Source organism: Aulonocara sp. 'chitande type north' Nkhata Bay, linkage group LG17 (genome assembly GCF_057382095.1).
Source record: "Aulonocara sp. 'chitande type north' Nkhata Bay isolate Kocher_YH1m ecotype deep benthic linkage group LG17, A_spYH_male_GT1.1, whole genome shotgun sequence".
Lineage (NCBI taxonomy): Eukaryota > Metazoa > Chordata > Actinopteri > Cichliformes > Cichlidae > Aulonocara > Aulonocara sp. 'chitande type north' Nkhata Bay.
The window spans coordinates 25,126,149-25,152,163 of NC_141360.1; the positions used below are offsets into that span (position 1 = coordinate 25,126,149).

General features: G+C 39.3%; 3 protein-coding genes across 4 annotated transcripts in view; 1 reads left to right on the forward strand and 2 right to left on the reverse strand.

The window, feature by feature from the left end:
* Nucleotides 1-2,857, reverse strand: part of LOC147310154 (uncharacterized) — a 91,309-nt gene extending 88,452 nt beyond the window's left edge. Inside the window, exon 1 of the mRNA XM_086269862.1 lies at nucleotides 2,788-2,857. The gene's annotated coding sequence lies outside the window, so the exon portion shown is untranslated. The remainder of the gene's footprint in view (nucleotides 1-2,787) is intronic.
* On the forward strand, nucleotides 277-25,915 carry pah (phenylalanine hydroxylase). 2 transcript variants are annotated; one of them, XM_086269866.1, is made up of 13 exons: nucleotides 277-434; nucleotides 1,455-1,574; nucleotides 15,727-15,910; nucleotides 19,644-19,732; nucleotides 20,129-20,196; nucleotides 21,520-21,716; nucleotides 22,092-22,227; nucleotides 22,341-22,410; nucleotides 22,597-22,653; nucleotides 23,479-23,574; nucleotides 23,928-24,061; nucleotides 24,143-24,258; nucleotides 25,482-25,915. In XM_086269866.1, exons 1-13 carry the CDS (start codon nucleotides 363-365, stop codon nucleotides 25,523-25,525), a joined length of 1,383 nt encoding a protein of 460 aa, XP_086125992.1. In that variant the 5' UTR covers nucleotides 277-362; the 3' UTR covers nucleotides 25,526-25,915. The 2 variants fall into 2 exon arrangements, with proteins under 2 accessions (XP_086125992.1, XP_086125991.1); XM_086269865.1 differs by having other exon boundaries at nucleotides 278-434; nucleotides 1,452-1,574.
* On the reverse strand, nucleotides 6,808-8,539 carry LOC147310156 (uncharacterized). Its single transcript, XM_086270082.1, has one exon. It carries the CDS (start codon nucleotides 8,537-8,539, stop codon nucleotides 6,989-6,991), a length of 1,551 nt encoding a protein of 516 aa, XP_086126208.1. The 3' UTR covers nucleotides 6,808-6,988.
* Nucleotides 25,916-26,015: the final 100 nt, after the last annotated feature.

Below are 26,015 nucleotides of genomic sequence, written 5' to 3' on the forward strand. Positions count from 1 at the left end.
ATTTTTCCCTTTAACATAACTATGATTACATAATGTGTCTAAATGGATAAAAACAAGTTTTTCACTGGTTATTTCTACCTGTTCTCAAAACGACCAGGCTGCGCAGAAACTGACAAAGTTGCTGCACAAAATCCAGCAAACTCTGCCCACAGGCACACAACAAGAACCAGATGTGCCACTTTAGTTCTGTTTCACAACAACCATCCCATGACATATCGATGCAGAGGGGGTGTGGTGTCACGTGGACCGGTGTTAACCAGGAATGGTTTTTAAAGGAGCGCTCACAGAGGAGCTTTCCCGAGATCTCAGCCCAGCATTAGCATACACACAACTACACACTTCCTACCTGGAGGACGGAGAGGATGGACGCTGCATACAAGAGGGTTAATGGAAACTACAGCCCAGAAGCAGAAACAGGGGACCAAGTCCCAGGGGTAAATCTGACTTATAGCTGACTTAAAAGCCATTTGTGTTTTCTTTCTTTTAGCACTACATTCAATTTTGTCTGTTTATTTGTGTTCTTTTTGTGGAGGTTATGCAAAACAAACAGCCTTAAATAGCGATTCAAACCAGTGCGTTTTTATTAAAACAACAGTATGGCTGGGCAGAGCTAGAAAATTCGGGGTACAAGAGCAAACAAAGCAGAGAATTACAGTGAATAGAGGTGAAAAACAGCTGACGATAATGGAAAAAGTCAGAGTGCTAAACAAATGCAAGAAATGTCCCTACTCTGCAGGCTTCTGTTTTTGTTTCTGAATGACAAAAGCACCCTTTAAGTTCTTTTTTATAATCAAATAATTAAAGCTACAGGTAACTTTTTGCCAGATGGACCACGAAGTTAATATCTTTAATATCAGTTTGAGCTCTGTGTATCCATTTATTTAACTGACATCAGATTTCATAAGCAACATATTAGAAATCTTTAACTGGAGCCTGAATAAAAGCCATACAACAGATGTAGAAATTCAGTCACCTGTTGAACTCTTGCAGTCAAAACTGTCCTTTAAAAGCTTAATTTTATGTGGGTTCCTTTTAAAAAAGCATGGGACATGTTCAGTTTAATAAATAATTAACTAGGTTGTTATTTCTTCATCTGTATTTACTCATCTGTAAAACATCTGTAGAAGAAATGAGGGGATGTGTTGGGTTTTTGTTTGTGTTTATCTGAAACCCTCTTTGAATATGGCTGAGTGTGAAGCTTTGAACTTTACGCGCTGCCCTGGATGGCTTTAAACTACATAACATGCCCTCTAACAGCATATGGCAGGCAGACAAAAGGAGAGCCAAACACTATTCTAACAATTTTTAAATTCATGATTCACATCCCCGCACTAAAAGTGAATCTGTTGCATTTTTGTAATAGCTTTGCATTAACAACACTGTATGCACGACTTCATCCATGTTGTATTTTTATATAAAATCTGTATATTTATCTTAAATACGTCTCTCAGCAGAAGAGAAGGGGCTCCATGTACCTGGAGGAGGAGACCAACAATAAGTCAGAGGTGATCTCCTGCATCTTCTCCTTAAAAGAAGAGGTCGGAGCTTTAGCCAAAGCCCTGAGGCTGTTTGAGGTAAACTTTTTATATCAGTGGACAGCCCTGGGTCCTAATGGGGTTCAGTGACAAACTGAATGCTAATGATATTCATGTACCTTTCAATATCATTAGGATTTCTAACTTGTTCATTTAGTCATGGAAAGCAAAATTACAAGCAGCTCTTCCAGTAATAAACCATAGGTTGTTAAATTAATGTGTGAATGGTTCGGTATATTAATCTTTATTTATGACAGTGTCTGACTATTGTGAAATGCATTCAAGAAGAATAATTTATTTAAAAAAAAATTCCATCCATCCATCCATTCGCTTCCGCTTATCCTTTTCAGGGTCGCGGGGGGGCGCTGGAGCCTATCCCAGCTGTCATAGGGCGAAAGGCGGGGTACACCCTGGACAGGTCGCCAGTCTGTCGCAGGGCTAACACACAGGGACAGACAACCATTCACACTCACATTCACTCGCACATTCACACCTAGTGACAATTTGGATTAATCAATTAACCTATCCCCACAAGCTGCATGTCTTTGGACGGTGGGAGGAAGCCGGAGTACCCGGAGAGAACCCACGCAAACACGGGGAGAACATGCAAAATCCACACAGAAAGACCCCGGCCTGATGGTGTAATTGAACTCAGGACCTTCTTGCTGTGCGGCAACAGTGCTAACCACCATGCCACCGTGCTGAAAAATATTAAAATGTGTTTAGCATTGTCAGTACTTTGAACATTGTGCCTCTTGGCTTTCTTGCAGAAAATTAGATTCACAGGGGACCATTAAATGAAGAGCTATAGCCAGCCACTGGTTGCTGGTTAGGTTCCGAAGAGCAGTTCTGACTGGACTAGATATAAATAAAACGCTTCAAGCAGCAGCTATAACTAAATAACATTCCATCCATCTATATATCCATATTCCTCATTTCTGGTTTTTATATCTCACATTTATATCTTATTTGTTTCATCTGTGTCACCAGTGTTTCTAAGAAGCTAAGCTTCAATGTGTGCTTTAATCTTACTAATTAGCATTTTATATTTCATTTGTATTTTCTATAGCACCTTAATTCAAAGTTTTTGTGAGAAGCTAAGATAATATAATAGTATATAATATAATACAATAGTTCTGATCTCACTAAGAATTTATACTATTTGTTTAATCTATATTACTTGATTCCACTCTTTGTGGCTGTGAGCTGGCTAAGCTAAGTCTAAGCTAAGCTATAACCATAAGCTACTTACCTTGTTAGACTAACAGGAACACACCCTGGATGCAGCCCACACAGGAACACCCCCAATCTCTCTAAGCAACATTTTAACATCAAATGGGTGTCTCCTGATTCAAGGTTTTGTAAACAGCTAAATATATGGTAAGCTAAGGTACATCCAGTAGCTAGTTTGTGTTAAGTAGAAACAATTTGGCTGGTCTAACTGAAACAAACTAATAATGACACTGATTGAAATAAATTCACATTTCTATATTATATTTGTTAAATTTTTAAGTTTTATTTTTAAGCTAAGATTTATTATATAGGAAAGTACAATGCAAAGTGGGGGGAGCTAAGCTACCTTGTAAAATGCTAACTCATGCAACAGCTAAGCTAATGCTTAGCTAAACTACATTCACTATTTAGTTAGCTTATTTTAGCATTAGAGTAATCAGTTTAGCTTAATCGAACAAAGTCATGCTAGTAATACCTACAATTTCACCACATTAAAATTCTATGTCTGATATATTTAATCTATATGATTCAATTTCTACTCTTTGTAAGAATGTAAGCTAAGTGACAGGTAAACTAATCCTGCAATAAGCTACCTTGCAGGGCTCTAGACTAACTTTTTGCCATGGGCATACGGCACAAAAGTTAGGCGTACACAAATTTTATAATAATTTATATAATATAAATGTGTTTTTCTGGATACACTGTGCTTTTTCAGCATTCAAAGATTGATGACACCGTGTCAGAGCACTGGCTATGAATTTCAGAAGGATCAGGCCTTAACTTAACAGAAAAGTTAGCAATAGTTATTTTCCTATTACAGCTACATCCACGTCTGTCGTGCCTAGGCTGCTCACTAGGGCTGGGTATCATCACTGATTTCTATAATCCATTCGATTCCGGTTTTCAAAGTCCCGATTCGATTCAACTTAGCCTCAGACAGTCAGAAATATTATAATTCTGATCATTTATCAGTACTGACTACATCAGAATTGTGAACATCACAGCAGATGCCTTTGTGTGAAAGTAAGTGAGAATAAAACACAGAAAAACATGAATGAGATTTTCCTGGTCTGGCTTTTTATAGCAGATAACCTTAAAAATATTCTACAATGTTCTGCATATAAAGTTTAAATTTCTTCAGTATTGAACAACAGAAAAAATAGGCTTTCTTGTCCGAGGTCATTTAAGTGAAAAAAAGAAAAGAAAAAGACAGCAGCCGACAGCGCTGTAAACAACGGTAGACTGGTGGGTAATAAGCGAATGAATAATACAGAAAACAGAGATTGGAGACGGGAAACTGTTCTTGAAGTACAGAGTGAGAGAGTATAGAGAGTATAGAGAGAGAGAGAGCTAGCTGTGCATGAAGTGTGATTTTAATAGTCGTGGAAGCAAACAGCAAAATTCATGACCACATTGATCAAATGTGAAGCGCAGTTTGCTGCTTCTTTTGCTGCTGGCTCTGTGAATTTTGGTTGGAGAGAGACAAAACCTACAGCTCAGAATCAACGCAAAAAGACGTAATCACAGCGCAGACTGGACGCATCAGAATCGCTAAGCTCCGATAGCGTGTCCGTCTACAGGCCGTCGGGTGAGAAAGCCGAGAAAGACAAAGTTGATTCTGAGTTCTGTGATTACGTCTTTGTGTGGAATCCGTGTACCTGCTCTCATTTGCTGTTTGGTTGTTGTTTAAATGGTTTTGTGAACTTTAATCTGAGAATCTGCCGTTTCTGGCAAAACACAGTTATATTTAAAAGTCGATTCAGGATTTAATGAATTGATATCGCTTTATTCAAGCTACCAGAGGTGGGACCAAGTCATTGTTTTGCAAGTCTCAAGTAAGTCTCAAGTCTTTATCCTCAAGTCAAGTCTCAAGTAATGTCAGGCAAGTCAGAGTCGAGTCTCAAGTCACTGGTGTAAAAGTCCAAGTAAAGTCACAAGTCTGAAATTTTGAATTTCAAGTCCTTTCGAGTCTTTAAAAAAAAACGAAAAAAGAATGTTGCAGTTATGCTAAATGTAAATATTAGACCATGTAATTTTTAAATCTGTGTTTTTCTCAACACATGACAAAATAGTGAACTTGGAAAATATACACAAATTGTGAAATTGCACCTCTTTAAAATGCAGCTCAATTAAACCTAGCTCCAAGAATAATTTTCACCGACAGTTCTGAGATAAGCTGCATGTTATTCTTGGATGCGCTTGTAGGACCGGCTTTAAAATCGCATGACAAAAATATCATACACATTAAAAAAAACTGCATCACCAACGTAGCCTGGACAACATTTGCTAGTTAGATGAAGTCAGCTATCTCATCGTAGCATATTTATATGCATATTTATAATCATACGGTTCTTGGAGTGAGTGCATACACTCATGAAGTTTAGTAACTTCAGGTCACTGCAACAAGCCCAGGTACAGTTTACCGACGGATGGGTGCAGGACCTTGAAATGCACCGTGTAGAACGAAAGACCATCGTACGTATCATAAGTTTACCAGTCTCACAAATCGTCGTCATAAATACACATTCCTTAACCGTTTATTAATATAACCTTTGAGCTCAACGGTAATTAATTAGTAGTGGAAATAATTTCTGGTACGCGTTACAGAAATGTAGCAGTGACAATAATACTGTATGCTGTAATCGTACTGGGCAATTAGTGATACAAAACAACTGTTTTATCCTGTGAATAAAAGTATGTTTTTGTCAATGTACCATAATAACAGAAGCGAAACACAATATTGTGTCAGGACAATTCACTATTTATGCACAATAAACAAAGGAGCATAGCGCGACAATTTCTGTTCAGCGTCAGACTTGCTTGTAACCTATATCACCAATTATGTTATGAAAATGACGCATTAACTACAACAGAAGACTGACCTTTGTGGAAATGCTTGGAGCAGACTAACATGTGAGCTGGAGTGTTCTGGGACGTTATATTTGGTCTTTGAATGGCTGCAATCCAGGCCATCCGTCGCCTCTTTGTTACTTCGGAAACATGGCTCGAACAATTTCTCTTCAACGACGTAATCCGATAACAACCGATTTCTTTACCCGTCGGCTTCCCGTGGCTGTCATGTGACCGGCTATTGCAGTTAATAATACAACAGCTTCTTGCCATTTTTTGTGTTTCTTTTTATCGCTGTATAACTGATTTCAATTAAAAGCCTGCGTGCGCTAGTACCTCTTGCCACGAGTTCCCAGAATCCTTTGTGGTTCTACCCCAGAATGACATCACATTTTCAATCTCTATATGCATGTTACATTTTATATTTGGAGTGAAATATCAAGTCTTTTCAAGTAAACCGGTTCAAGTCCAATTCAAGTCCCAGGTCATTGGTGTAAAAGTCTAAGTCAAGTCACAAGTCTTACAACATTTTTTCAAGTCAAGTCTAAAGTCATAAAATTAATGACTCGAGTCTGACTCGAGTCCAAGTCATGTGACTCGAGTCCACACCTCTGATAGAAGCCACTAGAAACAAACTATTCCAGCCTAATTGATGACATTTATGGCATTTGTTTTCTGTGCTGACTGATATGCTGCTCAGTGCTTTGCTGCCTGCTTTTAAATCAGGTGTCACTCTGAACATAAACACAAGCTACATGTGATGTCTCTGATGTGTATCTGTTTCTACCCGTGCTGATGCTAGCATGACTAAAGCTAGCCAAGCAGCAGTAAATATGTGAAGCAAGGCAGAAGGATATACTCATCAAACAAACAGGATCATAAAAATATAAAACCACGAGCACTACAAATGTAACAGAAATATGTTGACATAAAATGGCATGTTATTTGAAATCTACACGAAACAATGACACAACTACTTCTTTTCAATTTTTTCAATTTATTTATTTTTTACCAATTGTCCAAATTAGTCTGTGATTGGCCTTAGTGTGACAGAAATCATATTTATACACAACTAAATATGACTCAGCAAACATGTTTTAAATGGATGATTCCTCACTTGATGACGAATGATCCATTTCCATATTTGCTGAGTCTTAAATTTGATGTCAGTGAACTTTTCAGTGGTTGGTGTTAAAAAAAAGCCCCCAAATCCCCTATGAGCAAGCACTTGGCGACAGTGGAGAGGAAAAACTCCCTCTTAATAGGGAGAAACCTCTGACAGAACCGGGCTCAGGAAGGGGTGGCCTTCTGTCTTGACCGAGAGGGGTTCAAATGTTCACTGACAATTTAGTTGTATATAAATATGATTTTTAGGACTTGATGTTGACACCAATTATGTGAAATTGGGGACGCGCACAGTTCCGCTTCTTCTTGTTCTTCTTCTTACTTGGCGGAATCTCTGGCAGGCTCTTGACTTCAGTCTTGAGTTCAGCCACCTTGACATTGAGCATTTTCTGTTTGTCTTGTACACTTTGCAAAGATTCCTGTACAGAAAATGCAGCTGACTCTTCTTTTTCTATCTTCTGTTGTTCTGTGGTGTCTTTTTCTTTCTGAGGCTCCTGCAGAGACCTTGCAGTGGATGGCCGTGAGTCCTCTTTTTCCATCTTCTCCTGTTGTCCAGTCTCGTTTTCTTTCGGAAGCTCAAATTTGTGCATTTCATTTGCAGCAGTGGAATTTTGTTCTTTGTGCTGCTGTGGGATTTTAAGTGAGGAAGCTTTGGCCCCTTTCAGCTCTCGCTCCAGAGACTCTAGCTTCAAATCATGAAGGGCCTTGTTGGGGCAGAGCTGGGATTTCAGGTCACTGATTTCCAGGTTGAGTGTCTCCTGCTCCTGCCTATGTTTAACGGCCTGCTCTTCAAGCTGATTTTGAGCTGCTAGGAGCTGTTTCTGGAGCATCTCAATCTGCTCTTGCTGAATCCTACATTTGAGCTCAAATTCAGCCTCCTTAGAGGACTTCAGTCCTACAGAGTCAGTGTGTGAAGCCTCTGTGGTTGGAGTGGCAGACTCCACACACTGCTCTGTGGTAGGGTGGCTGATTTGGTCCTGCAGGGTAGCAATCACCTCATCCAATATGACCATAGCTTCATTGTCACTTGCGAGAGTGTCTGTCTCACTGATGTCATAGGTCTTATTACTAGAAGCCTCTTCCAGCTGCTCTATGAGGCCTTTGATCATTTCCTCGTGATTTCGCTCGTTCTCGTGAATTTCTTCACGAAGTTTGTTCACCTGAAGCTGGTGATAAGAGGCCCTCTTGTTTGCACCTACCATTTTACAGTAAAGGTCGTTCTGATGGTATTGGGAGGCTTCCAGTTGGTGTCTGAGAGCAGCAATCTCGTGCCAGGGATTAAACGGGGGTCTAAATGTGGGAATGGGTTGATATTGCCAAGTCCCTCCATTAGGCACAGGGTTTGGTCTGCTGGGGTTCTTCCCATTTCTCTCTCTCTCCATGTCCTCCTTTGCATTTGAAATGGGGAGGGATTCAGCCTTTTCTTTTTCAGGAGTGGCTCCAGTGTTTTTTTGCATTTCTTCATTTTTCGGGTTTGCTCCATCACCCGTGCTGTTTTGAGCTTCAAGAAGAGCCCGGGCATATGCCCGAGTAATTGCTCTTCTTGGTTCTTCAGCCACTCTTTTCTGTTTTTGCATTTTTTGTTTCTTTGGTTTCACAACCGTTTCCTTTGGTGGTTGTGCCACAGGAGACTTTTTAGTATTTGGTTGTGCGGCTTTATCAACCTCAGGTTTTGGTGTGATGACCATTTCTATTTTTGCTTCTGCCATTGTAGATGCGTCAGCGTGTGCGTATGCGTTTCTCTGCGTCCGCCTTGTCTTTGTTTTAACAACCAGGTTGCTTTGTGTTTCTGCCATCCGAGATCCACTAAAGTTGGTTGAACGTCTCCCCTATTTATAGGGTTTTCCAGTAGAATGTGCACTGTGACATCACAGGCTGTTCCTGTGATGCGCTGTTCCTTTGAAGTGCCATGATTGGAACAATTCAAAATAAAATGCCCACAAACCTAATGTAAAGGAAAGGCTTTTATTTTGTAGCACATACTGAATTAACACTATAAAAGCTACTCTACAGGAATTGCAGTAAAAAATAAAACAAAAGCAAAATATGTTTTTTAAATGGTTGTTAAAAAAACTAACCAAAGTAGAAGACAACTGTTTAGTGGAAAGTATTCGACATTCTAGAGATTCTCAGGCATAATAACTTCTTTCATAATTTAAACAAGGACAGGTAGAAAACGTTCATATTTAGTGAAAGATATTTATTAACATTATCCAATGAGAGTTACTGAATGTCTGTAGGCAGTGAGATCTTGGTGGTTGATGAGGCGACAGAATGTCATCTATGTTTTGTTTTAAATTCAGTTTCAATGCTGAATCTAAGAAACAACAGACTGCAGAGGGAGACTTTAATAGAGGTTTACTAACTCTTACTATCATATACATTGTGGAAAAATCTGTCTTTATTTAGCATAATATATTTGTTATAAGCACTAAATATGTTTTATGATTAACTGATGAACACTAACGTACCAAGCTGAAAATTCTGCTCACCAGTCAGCAGCTTATATTCACAAAAAACGGATAAATCTGCGATCCATGCAACTCTAACCAGCAGAGGTGGGACCAAGTCATTGTTTTGCAAGTCTCAAGTAAGTCTCAAGTCTTTATCCTCAAGTCAAGTCTCAAGTAATGTCAGGCAAGTCAGAGTCGAGTCTCAAGTCACTGGTGTAAAAGTCCAAGTAAAGTCACAAGTCTGAAATTTTGAATTTCAAGTCCTTTCGAGTCTTTAAAAAAAAACGAAAAAAGAATGTTGCAGTTATGCTAAATGTAAATATTAGACCATGTAATTTTTAAATCTGTGTTTTTCTCAACACATGACAAAATAGTGAACTTGGAAAATATACACAAATTGTGAAATTGCACCTCTTTAAAATGCAGCTCAATTAAACCTAGCTCCAAGAATAATTTTCACCGACAGTTCTGAGATAAGCTGCATGTTATTCTTGGATGCGCTTGTAGGACCGGCTTTAAAATCGCATGACAAAAATATCATACACATTTAAAAAAACTGCATCACCAACGTAGCCTGGACAACATTTGCTAGTTAGATGAAGTCAGCTATCTCATCGTAGCATATTTATATGCATATTTATAATCATACGGTTCTTGGAGTGAGTGCACACACTCATGAAGTTTAGTAACTTCAGGTCACTGCAACAAGCCCAGGTACAGTTTACCGACGGATGGGTGCAGGACCTTGAAATGCACCGTGTAGAACGAAAGACCATCGTACGTATCATAAGTTTACCAGTCTCACAAATCGTCGTCATAAATACACATTCGTTAACCGTTTATTAATATAACCTTTGAGCTCAACGGTAATTAATTAGTAGTAGAAATAATTTCTGGTACGCGTTACAGAAATGTAGCAGTGACAATAATACTGTATGCTGTAATCGCACTGGGCAATTAGTGATACAAAACAACTGTTTTATCCTGTGAATAAAAGTATGTTTTTGTCAATGTACCATAATAACAGAAGCGAAACACAATATTGTGTCAGGACAATTCACTATTTATGCACAATAAACAAAGGAGCATAGCGCGACAATTTCTGTTCAGCGTCAGACTTGCTTGTAACCTATATCACCAATTATGTTATGAAAATGACGCATTAACTACAACAGAAGACTGACCTTTGTGGAAATGCTTGGAGCAGACTAACATGTTCTGGAGTGAGCTGGAGTGTTCTGGGACGTTATATTTGGTCTTTGAATGGCTGCAATCCAGGCCATCCGTCGCGTCTTTGTTACTTCGGAAACATGGCTCGAACAATTTCTCTTCAACGACGTAATCCGATAACAACCGATTTCTTTACCCGTCGGCTTCCCGTGGCTGTCATGTGACCGGCTATTGCAGTTAATAATACAACAGCTTCTTGCCATTTTTTGTGTTTCTTTTTATCGCTGTATAACTGATTTCAATTAAAAGCCTGCGTGCGCTAGTACCTCTTGCCACGAGTTCCCAGAATCCTTTGTGGTTCTACCCCAGAATGACATCACATTTTCAATCTCTATATGCATGTTACATTTTATATTTGGGGTGAAATATCAAGTCTTTTCAAGTAAACCGGTTCAAGTCCAATTCAAGTCCCAGGTCATTGGTGTAAAAGTCTAAGTCAAGTCACAAGTCTTACAACATTTTTTCAAGTCAAGTCTAAAGTCATAAAATTAATGACTCGAGTCTGACTCGAGTCCAAGTCATGTGACTCGAGTCCACACCTCTGCAAGCTACTCACCTCCCACTTCCACCTGCACTTTCAACTGGACCACGGCCAATCAGAGAGGTCCCGCCCCTTACTATCTCTGATTGGTTTAGTCCACGATAAGGGCATAATGTGTGTCTGTTGTTGACCACAGGGAAGGTTGCAGATTTTTTTTTTTTTTTTTTGCTACCCGAACAGTTGGTCGCACAGGTGCAACCAAATGGTTTTTTTTAGTCGCACCACTGAAAAATTTGGTCGCATTTGCGACCAGATTGGTCGCACTCTAGAGCCCTGCCTTGTAAGATGCTAAGCTATGGCAGAGCTTAGCTCATGCTAAGTTACAACCAACAGTTCGTTAACTTATGTTAGCATTATAAGAAACAGTAATGACTTGCCTAATGACCACTAATCTCTCTAAATAACATTTGAAATCCCATTTGGTTAATGTATATCCCCATGACTGCACTCTGTGTGAGAAGCTAATCTGGCATAGTTTTGGAAGGCTGGTTTTGCTTAATACTAATTACTACTAACTGTTACAAATGATATATATGAAAATGTTATTGATCAAATGTAAAAATGTTTCTGGCAAGGATCCTTTTCTTTTTACACTTTGGCCTGTGCAGATAAAACAAATAAGAAACAGCTGGCTTCAGTGAGATTGGTATCTGTCCATCTTACTTAACTCTGGGCCGTGTTGCCAACTCCTCAGTATTGAAAATCGCTATTGGCTGTCCTAAAAGTCGCTAGAAGTGGCTAAATGATGTCATCGCCTAATTTGCATAATTGGTCATGCTAATGTGATTGTAACCTACATTGTTGGAGAGAGGAATAACATCGTGGAAGAGACATAAAGTGAATAAAAAAAACGTCCTAAATGCATTTAGTTTACTTAGAACTACAAATTAAATTTCTTTTAGCAATTTTTGTGATTTTTTTAATGTCACAATTCCAACCCTGCTCCTTTACCCGGGCTTGGACCGGCAAAAGTGACCCGAAATAGGCACTCTGGTGGAGTTACTTTGTGTGTGTGTTTTCCGTAAGTTTTAAACCTTGTGATCCACAAAACAGCATAAGAGTAAAAGAAGAACTGACTGCGTTACAGTCAGTGTGGGAGCAGCGGCTTCGCTCATGCGCGATTCATTTGCACTTTGGACGCATAGGTGTGAACATCTTCTACCCTGATAGCAGCTGGGGGAGGACTATCCTCCACCCGTGAGCACTGTGGAACGGGCGAGGTGCCCACGGCAGCACCCGCTGCTTGTTGAGAGTAAAAGCGATATGCGCTTTCACGTCAAAAAGTCGTCATAAATAAGTCTCCAATAACACCAGAAAAAGTCGCCAGATTTGCTAGTCGATTTTTAGAAAAAAAGTCGCTAAGGGGGTCTGAAAACTCGCTAAATATATAAATATATCGCTAAGTTGCTAACACTGACTCTGGGGGGAGACAATTTGTCAACCTGCTCCTTTAAAAAAAATGGTTCATGACAAAGCAGTTATGTTACGATAAGTTAATGATTAACATTAAACAAAACAAGCCACATGAGGAGACACTAAAAAGTAAATCCTGGGAATGTTCCACTTTAGTACATAATTTATACTAGTCATGTCATTTAAATACAATATGGCTTTTGGCGAGGGGAAAGAAATGTACAAATAGGCTAAGCGCTTTGCGGTGTAGTTTTCATGCTCCTGGCTTTTTCTGACTCTTTAAAGGAGGAAACTAAACAAACAGAGCTTATCTCACATGTTTGTATATCAGTGGTTTGCAAACATGGCAGGTGCATCATTGATCTCAGCTGGGGGTAGTGATAAAGAACCAGGCAAATGCTGCTAGAAAATTCTCCATTCTTACACGCTGCAAACTGATTGCTGTGCTGTACCTATGTGAAAGTAAAGTAGTTTACAACATACTATGCTGATGACTAACAGCTGTTTTTATCTATAAATTCTTCTTTATGTTTTGTTAGGAAAATGGGAAAACGGTAGAGCAGTTTCTTGAAACATGTATGGAAATATAATGAGCTTAAATTTTTTATGACGATCTTTATTCTTCAAACCACCTGAAATCTCTTAGGTAAAGTCTTTACGTAGTCTTCAGGGATAGTTCTCCAGGCTTCTTGAAGGACATTCAAAGCTCTTATTTGGATGTTGGTTGCCTTTAGATGAGCTCACACTGCTCTAAATCACTGATAGTGCTCCATTGTGTTTTTCTGTCCAGGTTTGGTTTTACAGCATTGACATTTTTGGGATCATTGTCACGCTGAAAAATGAATGGATCTTGAATGGATGAGAGTTGAAAATCTGATTGTATATTTCTATATTTCTTCATAATCACATTTACAGTTTTGACAGGATCTCCACCACCAAGGCTTGAAATCTAGCCCCAAACCATGACTGAGCCTCCACCGTGTTTTACAGATGGCTGTAGACACTCATTGTTGGACCTCTCTCCTAGTGTTCTCTTTCATAATAACTACAGTTTGCATTATGACACAATTTGAACCCAAAATTTCTCCATCAGACCTGTTGCCAGTGATTTTTAGACCAGGTTTTGTTTAATATTGAATACCTCACCCTTTTTTCCCAGTTTCTCTTCCTTAAGAAGGTCTTCTTGACGGTCACCCTTCCACTGTGACCATTTCTGATGAGGCTTCAGTGAACATTAAATGATCAACTGAAAGACCAGGTGGATCTCTCAGGTCCTGTATACAGGACATCTGTTTCAGATACTGTCCTGTTGTAGATTTGTTTTAACACATTAATTTGATAAACAGTCTATGTTGTGGAATCTGTGCATACAATGGTACTTAATGGTTTGTCGTACTTTTGCACATTTACCAAGGAAAATCAGTTTGATGTGTTATTACACAACCTGTTATTGCTTAATCCTTCAAATCCCAACAACATCAGTGCGTCATTGTGTTGTTGTTTCTTCTCATATCGATCTAAATTGCCTCTGCGTAGGTGACTACGTGCTCGTGGTAAATAGCGACTGGCAGCACCTTCATTGTTTAATCTTTAAATCTGACCTTCTTTCAAGTATCAAGTTTTAATTTTTTTTAAATACATTTTGTATTAAAACACTATCATAACATATAAAACCAGCCATGAAAATTATGTTTTCAGTTCATGAAAAGCATTTTTGTGAAGAAAATGTTTTCTTTGTTTAATTTAATTTTCCACATTTTTGTGGGTGGAGATGTGGCTGTGTTGACTCTGATCAATACCAAGTATGTGCCAAATGCTTGTCTCAAATGCAGCTGTAAACATCAGGATCCCCTTTGAGCCTATGAGCTCCCACTCTGCCGATCCTCCCCCTGCTCCACCCCTCATCCTCCCACTGCCCTTAACGTTTCAGTAAAACACGCCAAACGACCCCCAAACTATCAACAGACCCCATTCTTGCCCAGCTGTGATGTAACACATGCTGAGTCCGCTCACATGCTTTAAAGTAAATGATGCTGTAAAAAACAAAGCTTCAAGAGTTTGTGCTCCAGGACTTCATTTTTCTCTCCTGTTGTGTGTGTGTGTGTGTTTTTTACTGATATATTGAAAACGACTGAGCCATGTGCTAACGTTTAGCCACACAGCTTGGACAACCATCACGTGTTCATTCAGAGAGCCGCTCATAAAAACTGCCGGACAGCTTATCCACCCGGGTTTCAGCGCACATGTGACACAGCGGCATGGCTTTCTTGTGACGAGTCATGCTACCAACTGACCTTGACCTCAGCTGGGGTTATTGTCACCGGCGTCACAGTGAAGGGACGGCTCGGAGGGGTATAGAAATGTGGCAGATTTGCCGCTGCACTATATTCGCTTCAGGACTTGGAATGGTTATGTTAAGCTGGACCAGGCTGCCAGTGGCACGCACATTGAATTATTTCTCTTTGTAGTCATGGACAGATTAATTATGATGACAGGGACACAGTTCTCAATCCAAAACTAATTAAAAATCAGAAACTAAATCTGTCAGCTACATATACATATCATATTTTCTGTGGTGGCCTCACGAATGATTTGATGTATCACATTTTTTTAATTTATTAACAAAAATTTAAGTAATAATATACAGTAATATTGGGTTTTTAATTGAAAAACAGTTTTAAATCTCTTCAAACAAATGAAATTCAAAAAATGCCATCGTGGTCTCATCTTTGGTCGGGATGCAGAACCACATGACCCGTAAAAAAAAGCTGAATAGGATCCAGATGGGAGAAAACGTGATGTTGGGTTGCCTACGCCCTCCTCTGCAGCCTATAGCGGACCAAACAAATAACACACTCCCTCCAAAAAGTTACATAAACGTGCACAAAAACAAAAGCACATTTAGGTGAAAATTACCATATAAAATTCATTCACATACAAGCCAGAACTATTTTGCATGTTAAGATCAAGTACAGTTCTTGAATTTCAACCATAAAACTCTGGAAACTTCCCAAGGGTTCCACAGTTGTGTACTAACTATTACAACATGTCCCACACGTCTTTACTAAGAGAATGCATCCAGTGTCTGGCTCAGCGAGTTCCAGCCAGCTGACCTGTGGTCTTCACAAAGTCTGATAGAGTGCACTCTAGTAGTTTACTAACAGCACACCACCCTCTAGTGATAGCACAAAGGCAGTGCTGCGGGACAATTTTCCACCTTGTTTTTTATTAGAAATCCCTCTCAAACAAATTTAACATTTCCGTATACAAAATACATGCGTGGATGAGCGTAAACATAAAGACATAAACAGCTGACACCCGCATGCCAACATCTTTCTTTTTGCAGGAGAAAGGCATTAACCTGACACACATCGAGTCCCGTCCATCGCGCATGAACAGTGAGCAGTATGAGTTCTTCATCAGCGTAGACTCCTCCTGCTCTCAGGCCCTGGATGAGGTCATTGACTGCCTGCGCACACAAATCAGCGGCCATGTGCACGAGCTAACACGCAGCAAAGAGAAGGACACAGGTTAGTGAGTAAGTTGTATGAGGATGTCCACTGAACAAGAGCACCTTCAATCAGCAACATGATGAAATTATTAAATGTGAATATATGTTGCATGTGAATGTCAACTTACAGATATATTCTCGTGTTTAATATGCCAGTCATTTCAGCCTTTAAGTGCTAAACAAGCAATGCAATGAAGTTTTAGACTTATAAATCAAAATCTGAGTCGCTTTTATTTTTAGCCAAAGGATGGCACTAGGTCTCCAAAATGATTACAAGAGGCACATGAATACCTGCAAATAATTAATTACAAGCCATTTGATATTAAACAAGGTCATTCATTGCAAAATAACAAAAAATGTAGCACAATGGGGATTATCTTCTGGGGATCATAAATGCTTTTTGTCAAAGAGCCTTTTTCTTCATCTATGTAATTTTTAAGTTTTTAAGAGTATACCCTGGTCAGGGTATACTCTGGAACCAGATGTACAGTGGGGCAAAAAAGTATTTAGTCAGCCACCGATTGTGCAAGTTCCCCCACTTAAAATGATGACAGAGGTCAGTAATTTGCACCAGAGGTACACTTCAACTGTGAGAGACAGAATGTGAAAAAAAAAAATCCATGAATTCACATGGTAGGATTTGTAAAGAATTTATTCGTAAATCAGGGTGGAAAATAAGTATTTGGTCAATAACAAAAATACAACTCAATACTTTGTAACATAACCTTTGTTGGCAATAGCAGAGGTCAAACGTTTACTATAGGTCTTTACCAGGTTTGCACACACAGTGGCTGGTATTTTGGCCCATTCCTCCATGCAGATCTTCTCGAGAGCAGTGATGTTTTGGGGCTGTCGCCGAGCAACACGGACTTTCAACTCCCGCCACAGATTTTCTATGGGGTTGAGGTCTGGAGACTGGCTAGGCCACTCCAGGACTTTCAAATGCTTCTTACGGAGCCACTCCTTTGTTGCCCGGGCGGTGTGTTTTGGATCATTGTCATGTTGGAAGACCCAGCCTCGTTTCATCTTCAAAGTTCTCACTGATGGAAGGAGGTTTTGGCTCAAAATCTCACGATACATGGCCCCATTCATTCTGTCCTTAACACGGATCAGTCGTCCTGTCCCCTTGGCAGAAAAACAGCCCCATGATGTTTCCACCCCCATGCTTCACAGTAGGTATGGTGTTCTTGGGATGCAACTCAGTATTCTTCTTCCTCCAAACACGACGAGTTGAGTTTATACCAAAAAGTTCTACTTTGGTTTCATCTGACCACATGACATTCTCCCAATCCTCTGCTGTATCATCCATGTGCTCTCTGGCAAACTTCAGACGGGCCTGGACATGCACTGGCTTCAGCAGCGGAACACGTCTGGCACTGCGGGATTTGATTCCCTGCCGTTGTAGTGTGTTACTGATGGTGACCTTTGTTACTTTGGTCCCAGCTCTCTGCAGGTCATTCACCAGGTCCCCCCGTGTGGTTCTGGGATCTTTGCTCACCGTTCTCATGATCATTTTGACCCCACGGGATGAGATCTTGCGTGGAGCCCCAGATCGTGGGAGATTATCAGTGGTCTTGTATGTCTTCCATTTTCTGATGATTGCTCCCACAGTTGATTTTTTCACACCAAGCTGCTTGCCTATTGTAGATTCACTCTTCCCAGTCTGGTGCAGGTCTACAATACTTTTCCTGGTGTCCTTCGAAAGCTCTTTGGTCTTGGCCATGGCGGAGTTTGGAGTCTGACTGTTTGAGGCTGTGGACAGGTGTCTTTTATACAGATGATGAGTTCAAACAGGTGCCATTCATACAGGTAACGAGTGGGGGACAGAAAAGCTTCTTACAGAAGACGTTACAGGTCTGTGAGAGCCAGAGATTTTCCTTGTTTGAGGTGACCAAATACTTATTTTCCACCCTAATTTACGAATAAATTCTTTACAAATCCTACCATGTGAATTCATGGATTTTTTTTTTCACATTCTGTCTCTCACAGTTGAAGTGTACCTCTGGTGCAAATTACTGACCTCTGTCATCATTTTAAGTGGGGGAACTTGCACAATCGGTGGCTGACTAAATACTTTTTTGCCCCACTGTACTAGATTATGTAGCAGACCATCGAGTTGACATTAAATAGTTGATATTTTAGTACAAAACACAGTAAACCTCGATGTAGATGCTTTGTCGAGCCTCTGGGGAACCTTGATGTCTGTACCAAATTTCATTGCGATAGACACCAGTGATCATCCTCTGGGGAAATGTCATTACCGTGCTTCATGTTAAGCCACCCAAGAGATGTAAATACGTTTCACTACATATACATACCTTTGAGCTGATTCTGATAAAAAAAGGAAAATATGGGCGTATCCTCTGGGGACCCCTGATATCTGTACCAACCTTCATAGCAGTATATTTGAATTCAACACATAAATGAAAAGACAGCAGCAACAACCTATCCCGTAATAATAGAAGTAGTAGTGGTAATATTGTGCGATGTAGATTAAAGATTTTGGTAATAGAGGGAAATTTAGGGTATATTCTCTGAGAACCAGAAACAGCTGTGGTTAAAAAAATGAATAAATCTAAAAAGCTGACACCACTACAGCTGAAATGATCCATTTATCAACCGGGCCTGGTGCTGGGTGTTGAGCTACACCAGACTTAGTAATGGACAGCCAGTGTCGCCCATGAGAATGATGGCCCACTGCCCCTTTTATTAGTTGTTTCCAGAATGACATTAGTTTAGCTACTGAGGACCAACAGGCCCGGCAGGAACAGAAGAGTTTAGTGTCTCCGCCCCAGACTAACCCAAGGACAGAGAACATGCCAAGGTCACGGCAGGCTGAGACAGACAGGGCCACCATGGATCCCCCTCTGACCTCAGCATAGACTCTGTGGCGTACTGGTCAGGGTCAAGTGGACAAGGAGGATATTTATGGCCAGTTTTGGAGACAGCCTAAACAGCTTTATTGTCTCTGCAGGGGCCTCAGGCTGGACCACACTGCCCAAATGCAGATTAATGATTGTGCCTCACTGTTTTTTGAGTGTCATAAATCCATATGAATAAGCAGATGCCCCCCTCGTGTACAGCTCTGTTGAGTGTCAAAATGCCACAGCACTGAAACAAATTTTGCAGGCAAAACGCACACAAGACTGTGTAACAATCATCAATATTAATGTGAACTGCAGCCATTTATATAAGTCAGGAATAAAAAAATATTCAGGCTTCAACTGATGATCATTTCCTTAAATGAAAGTTTTTTATTAAGCGCTTTTTACAGACAGCCACAAAGCGCTGTACACAAAAAGTAAAATAAATATGAGCATTAAGTGCCATAATAGTCAAAGAAGAAAGATACAATAAGAAACAATAAAATAAACAAGTTGTTTTAAAATAAATAAATAATCTTGGGATCAGATTTTCTGCAGAATCTCTGAAGCAGACACTCAACGCACAAAGTGTGGCGCAGATATGTTGGTTGACTCCTTTGAGCGTAGTGGGTATAATAAACACAAATACAGTCATTAAAAAAGTATTCCTGTATTAATATGACCCCACTTGGTTATTGTAGTTGTTGAAATAGCTTGGCCACTTGACTTATCTCTGCATAATATGACAATAAAAGGGCACAGAGATGACCTTTAACCCTTTACCTAACACTGAATATCCCCTTCAGACACTGCACGACTGGTCTGTTTGATCCAATGTTGACTTAAAACATAAATTATAAGTACTTAATGACAGCTGTTATCCTCTAGTGCCATGGTTCCCCAATGATATCCAGGACTTGGACCGTTTTGCCAACCAGATCCTGAGTTATGGTTCCGAGCTGGACGCCGATCACCCGGTAAGGACCGACTCATCCACCGCCACATCCTGCCTCTGCGTGTGCACGTGAATGCACGTCCACTCACGTCCACTCACGCCCACGCGCTTGCTTATGAAAAGCAGCGGAGATGACAAGGCCGCACTCCGCCATCCATTCTAATGGAAACTATCTACACACACAAATTGATGTCAGTGCTTTAATTGAGCCCCTGTAATTATAGATAATTGCTCCCTTTTGCCACTGACATTAAAGCAGAATGCATTCATCATAAGCTGAAAAACACTCTACAAAGGCTTCATTTGAATATGTATGTGAGTTTGGCCTTCCCAAAGGATTTCCACCTTTGATTTAGCTCTGCTGCAATCATGAGATCTAACATGGCTTTTATTTGTGTGTATGTGTGTATGTTGTCAGGGCTTCACAGATCCAGTATACAGAGCTCGCAGGAAGGAGTTCGCAGACATCGCCTACAACTACAGACAGTAACTACTCCTACTTAATATATTTATGCTCATAGAGACGTTATGGGCTGAGTTTGAGTAATAGTGGGTTTAAAGGATCACCTAATCAGGAAGTCTTATTCACATGTTGGTCAAATGCTGCAGACAAATGATGAAGTGAACTTTCTCATTGGAATAAACCAATATGTTTTTAAAAAAGAGTTTACTGTGTAGATAATTTAAAAAAAAATTTAAGTTATACTGTAGCTTTAGGGTATAGAGAGAGTATCGAAGTCCAAAACAAAAACACAGGTGAAGTAAAAGGGAAAAAAAACCAACAAAAAATATAAACTAAAAATATTTTTTTGTCCTTTTCTTCACAAAATTCAGTCTTTCTTTGTGAGGTTTTGTTTTGTTGATTTTATTGACTTAATATGTTGTAGACCTGCAGAGTTTTCCACTTTTGTGGTAAGGACATTGAGTCTACATGTACTGAAATGTGCTATGTAAGTTAAATTGACATTGATATATTTATTCAGTGATAAATTATTTATGAGAAAGCTGTTACAAATTAAATTATTGCAATATTTCCTAAAGGAATTGCAATATTTCAATTTTTTGTTATATAATAGATTATTAATAGTATCATATTATATTTTTTCAAAATTTCTAAATGCTCATTATATCATATAATTATTTATTATTTTTATTTAATTCTAATTTTTATTTTTGTACGGGTTCTACTAATTAATTCAAGCCTTTCTATGGGCTGTTTTTATTGTCTTTTCTGCCGTGACACAGCAATTACATAAAGAATTCTATATTTATTTATTTCATTAAAAAATACTATATAATTATTTATATAATATATGATATTTATATATGATATATTACCACTATATCATATTTAAAATTATTTTTTATGTAGAAAAAATTACCACATTTATTTTTTGATGCTACCATTAAAAATCCTCCACATCAGACATTAGAAAAACTCTACATATAAAACTACAGCCATGGTGAAATTTTTATTGCCGTTGATGTAGACGCTCAAAAGCCATCAATTTATTTTTTAGTAATGTTCACATATAACCGATAAAATGTCTAAAACATGGTTTTAGCTGGGTCGTTAGTTGCTGAGTGAGACTTACAGGAGCAGCAAGTAAAATAAAACTGATATTTTTCAGGTTAGAAAACAGGAATAATGAGCTGTGGCTCAAAGGTTTGTTGGGTTCAGGGAGACTTGGGGAAACATCCACAGAAAAACTGATTCGATTTAAATCTAGAAAAATTTAAGGTAAACACAGTGTGGTGATGTTAGTGCTTATCAGGGAAACATAACTTCTGTTGTGACTGCTGTTCCAGTGGACAGTCCATTCCCAGGGTGGAGTACACAGAGGAGGAGAAGGCCACCTGGGGCACGGTGTTCAGGGAGCTGAAGACTCTGTACCCGACTCACGCCTGCCGTGAACACAACCGCGTCTTCCCCCTGTTGGAGAAATACTGCGGCTACAGGCCAGACAACATCCCACAGCTCGAGGACGTCTCCCGCTTCCTGCAGTGTAACTCCACACCTAAAAAAAACACTTGTTTTTTATCACTCCGAGGTTAAAATGCAGACATTTGAAAGACTATGTTTAATAATATAATTTATAAATGCACACTATTAAAAAGCTGCTAATTACTGCCTATAGATGGCAACAAAGCTGCTATAATATGTAAATTCTCTTCTAGAAATAGACAATCTCTTTCTGTTATGAGTCACGCAACATCACACAGTCCATGAAACCCAATGCATGAGTCATCATTCAGTTCATTTGGCTGTACAGACCCCCACTTCCTCTTCCTCCCTTCCTATCAATGCATGCTCTTATTCAACTCAAGCAACAAAACGCTCACTGTCTCATCTCTTTCATCTCCCCACCACTCTCCTGCAGCATGCACAGGTTTCCGGCTTCGCCCCGTAGCCGGCCTGCTCTCGTCCCGTGACTTCCTGGCTGGACTCGCGTTCCGCGTCTTCCATTCCACGCAGTACATTCGCCACGGCTCCAAGCCCACGTACACACCTGAGCCGTGAGTGTCTCAGTGTATAAAGCTAATAAAAAATTACGGGTGAAGTAAAATCTTCCTTATTACAAGGAAGTAAAGATTTCTAAATTAAAGAGCAAATTGTGTTTCTAATCCAGGGATATCTGCCACGAGCTCCTGGGACACGTTCCTCTGTTTGCTGATCCAAGCTTTGCGCAGTTCTCACAGGTAATATTAAAGAGGAGAATTAACACTTTACTTTTTCCCTTTTCTATTATTCAGATTAGACCAAGAGTGATATGAATTCCTGTGCTGAGGCAAAAAGATGACAAATCTCAGTTTCACCAGTTTATCCTGGCCTTGTCTGACAGCGTGAGCAGCTCCTCTTAACCCATGTGCTTTGATCCCACACAGGAAATTGGCCTTGCATCTCTCGGAGCGCCGGATGAGTACATTGAGAAACTTGCTACCGTGAGTACTGTGTACAAGGCAAACAGCGGTAATAGATAAGAGCCTCTAATTACAAAAGATTGGATCAATCTAGACCACATTAAATAACCTGTTTCTTAATCTAACAGGCTATTCTGACATGTCGCTGCAGGATAAACACAGGTTTAATTAATAACATTAATTACAGTCCTCTTTGCTTTATAGAGCCTTTGGATTGTAAATATAAGAAGTGCATTTTGTCCATGACACGTGTTTACCTTGTTATGACATGGAAAAAACAGTTATTGTATCTTAATGCAGAAATTGGTCAAGACGAGCTTGAATTAGTATTAAGGCTTTCTGTTGATAAAGTAGTACATATATGTATATATATGTCTAGAAATATCAAGACATATATGCTGCTAAACACATTTATTGCAACTCTTTCAGTACCTCCAAAATCATGAATAATTTTTTTTAAAAGTTCATTATTAATATTATATCTGTATTTAATATTCCTATTTTTAAATACTCTGAGTAAAACAAGAGATAAAATGTGATCTAAATCCTAGAGTTTATTTGAGATTGTGTATATCAGAAGCAAACCTCAAGAATCTTAATGACAATTTATATTTTTGTCTTACATAAGTAAATATAAAAAGGAATAAAAAAGAGTGGAGAAATATTAAGAGAATAATAAAAAATAAATAAAAACTTACTTTACATAGTATAAAAATGCAATTTTTATGTCATCATCTTGTTTAAAATAAGATATTTTTTCCTCAGATTTCCTCTGAAACCCAAAGCTTCCTTTCCTTTTTTTTTTACTGCAAGTCACATTTCATGACCCAGGTGTGTGTCCCTCAGGTGTACTGGTTCACCGTGGAGTTTGGCCTCTGTAAGCAGGGCTCTGAGATCAAAGCTTACGGAGCCGGCTTGCTGTCTTCATTTGGAGAGCTGGGGGTAAGAGGAAGCCGAGTACAGCGATGACATTTTGCTTTCTGTACATTATTTTTATAACACATTTGCCTTATTGCACAACAGCAGGCAGTGGGTTAGTGGTCCACTCGGGTTCAGGTTTAATGTGTCACTGGGGGAGTTGCTCAGCAGGGCGGTGGTAAAGTGGTTCAGTGGGTAAGCACTCAGGTGGGGGCAAAGACTTCGAGGTCATTAGCTGCTGTCAGCAGAGGATGTCCACTCAAGTCAGCAGAGTCAGCAGAGTCTTAAATCGTGCCGCACTTCCTGTTTACAGACAGGAATAGAGATGCTCATTGAGAAAATAAAGCAGTGAAAAGAAAAAAAAATTTTTCTTTCAGTACTCTCTAACAGAAAAGCCCAAACTTATGCCTTTCGACCCCGAGAAGACGAGTGTCCAGAAGTACCCTATCACAGAGTACCAGCCGGTTTACTTTGTGGCAGAGAGCTTTGAAGATGCCAAAGAGAAAGTCAGGTAGGACAATTTTTAGTTTTTTAGTTGTTCTAAAATTTACAATGCATGCGAGTCTTTAATCATTCACATCTCTCTCTGCAGGAAATTTGCAGGCACGATCCCCAAGCCTTTCTCAGTGCGCTACAACCCCTACACCCAGAGCATCGAAGTGCTGGACAACACCCAGCAGCTCAGGAACCTGGCTGACAGCATCAACAGTAAGCAGCTTTGGTCAAATTACTTATGACTAGTCGTCTGGAAATATCAAATAATAGATGTCTGAACGTGAATGAATGTTTGACTTTGAGTGCCTTAAATTTAAACACCAAGCACAGTGTGGATTTGTTATGTACAGTGACCCCAAACTCCAAAAAGCACGTGCAAACTCCAAAAGTTTGTACGTGTTTGTCTAGACCTGAACACAACCATACAATCAGCCAAAGGCCCACAGACCTGGATGTATACACTCAAAGGACTAATCATGGAAATGCATGCAGTGTGAGACACAGGTGAAAATAATCAACACAATGAAATGGGCAGGAAGTGGAACCAAAACAAGACCTGGGAGTAAACCGTCAAAATACAAGAGAAACAACCCAAATGACACAAGCTTTTCTCACCTCCAGTTTTTACCTCCTCGTCTCCTCCGTCCTACAATAGAATAAAATAGAATGTTTATAGTTAGATGTTTAGATGTTTATATAAAGATGTATTTATTTTCACGTGTACAGTGGTAATTAGGTGCAATTTGAACACTATATAAAAACACTATATAAAAACAATAAAGTATATGAAAATATATTAGACATAACAATAAGTAAAAGATAAAAAGTAATCTTTCTCCGATATTACAGCATTTATTGCTTGTACAGCTCTGGGATAGAAACGGTTTTTCAGTCAGTTTGTCTTCATTTTATTTGTTCTGTACTGTCAGCCTGACGGTAACAGCCAAACACTAGCTGACCATGGTGATCGATCCATTGTGATATTATTAACCTCTTTGAGGCAGCAGGAACTGCCTGATCTTTCAGACATAGGAGGGGGCATCCAGTGAATTATAGGACTGTGTAGATGTTGCAGCAGAAACATAGAAACAATATGTTAATATGACCTCTGTGGAGCTGTGGTAGAAGGACATTAATGGTCTTTGAGAGATGTTCTTTTTGAGGGTCCTCAGGAAGTAAAATCACCAGCTCTGTGGTGTTTTTACACACTAAGTTAGTGTTATAGCTTCAGTGTGTAAAAGTAGGCAACGTGCCACACAGTATGGTGGGATGACTCTTTAAACAGCTCATGTGTGCAATTAAAAAAATACTCCACCATATTGTGAATGTTATTAAAAGCCATAAATAAATAAAGTCCATAAATATGAAAGCATGAGATGAGCATTAACATACAGCAGTAGTTGCTCCTCTGACTCTTCTATTTTCTTCTGTTTCAGGTGAGATGGGGAAATTGTGCGAAGCCCTGCGGAAGCTGGAGTAACAGGACAGGAGATCAGACTTGGAGAACCCTCCTGACAATTTCTTCTTGGCTTCTTTAAACGTCATGCTTAGAGATTCAACTTCTTTGTATTAAAACACATACGCAAGTCAGATAGTGACCATATTCTTAGAATTCAGGTAATAGGAAACATGGGCCCGTTACTTATGGAGAATAGTAAGTTTATAACCTCATTAATGTTACGTGAAGAATAGCTTTTCAAAATAAGAGCATTGTATAATAAACATTTCTTTGTTAGCTAACTGCAATAATCAGGTTATTATGCTTTTCAAAATGACAGGAGGCTTTCTGTTATTATATTTCATTTAATCTGGATTAATTAAATGTTTTGTATATGCATGACAGTTTTTAATAAATATCTCTGTACTCTGACTGTACTTCCTGTGTCTACTGTCAGCTAATATTCCTCTAGTGAGGGGAAAAAACGAATGCCCACTTGGGGTTGGCTTCATAGACTCCAGCTCCAGCAAAG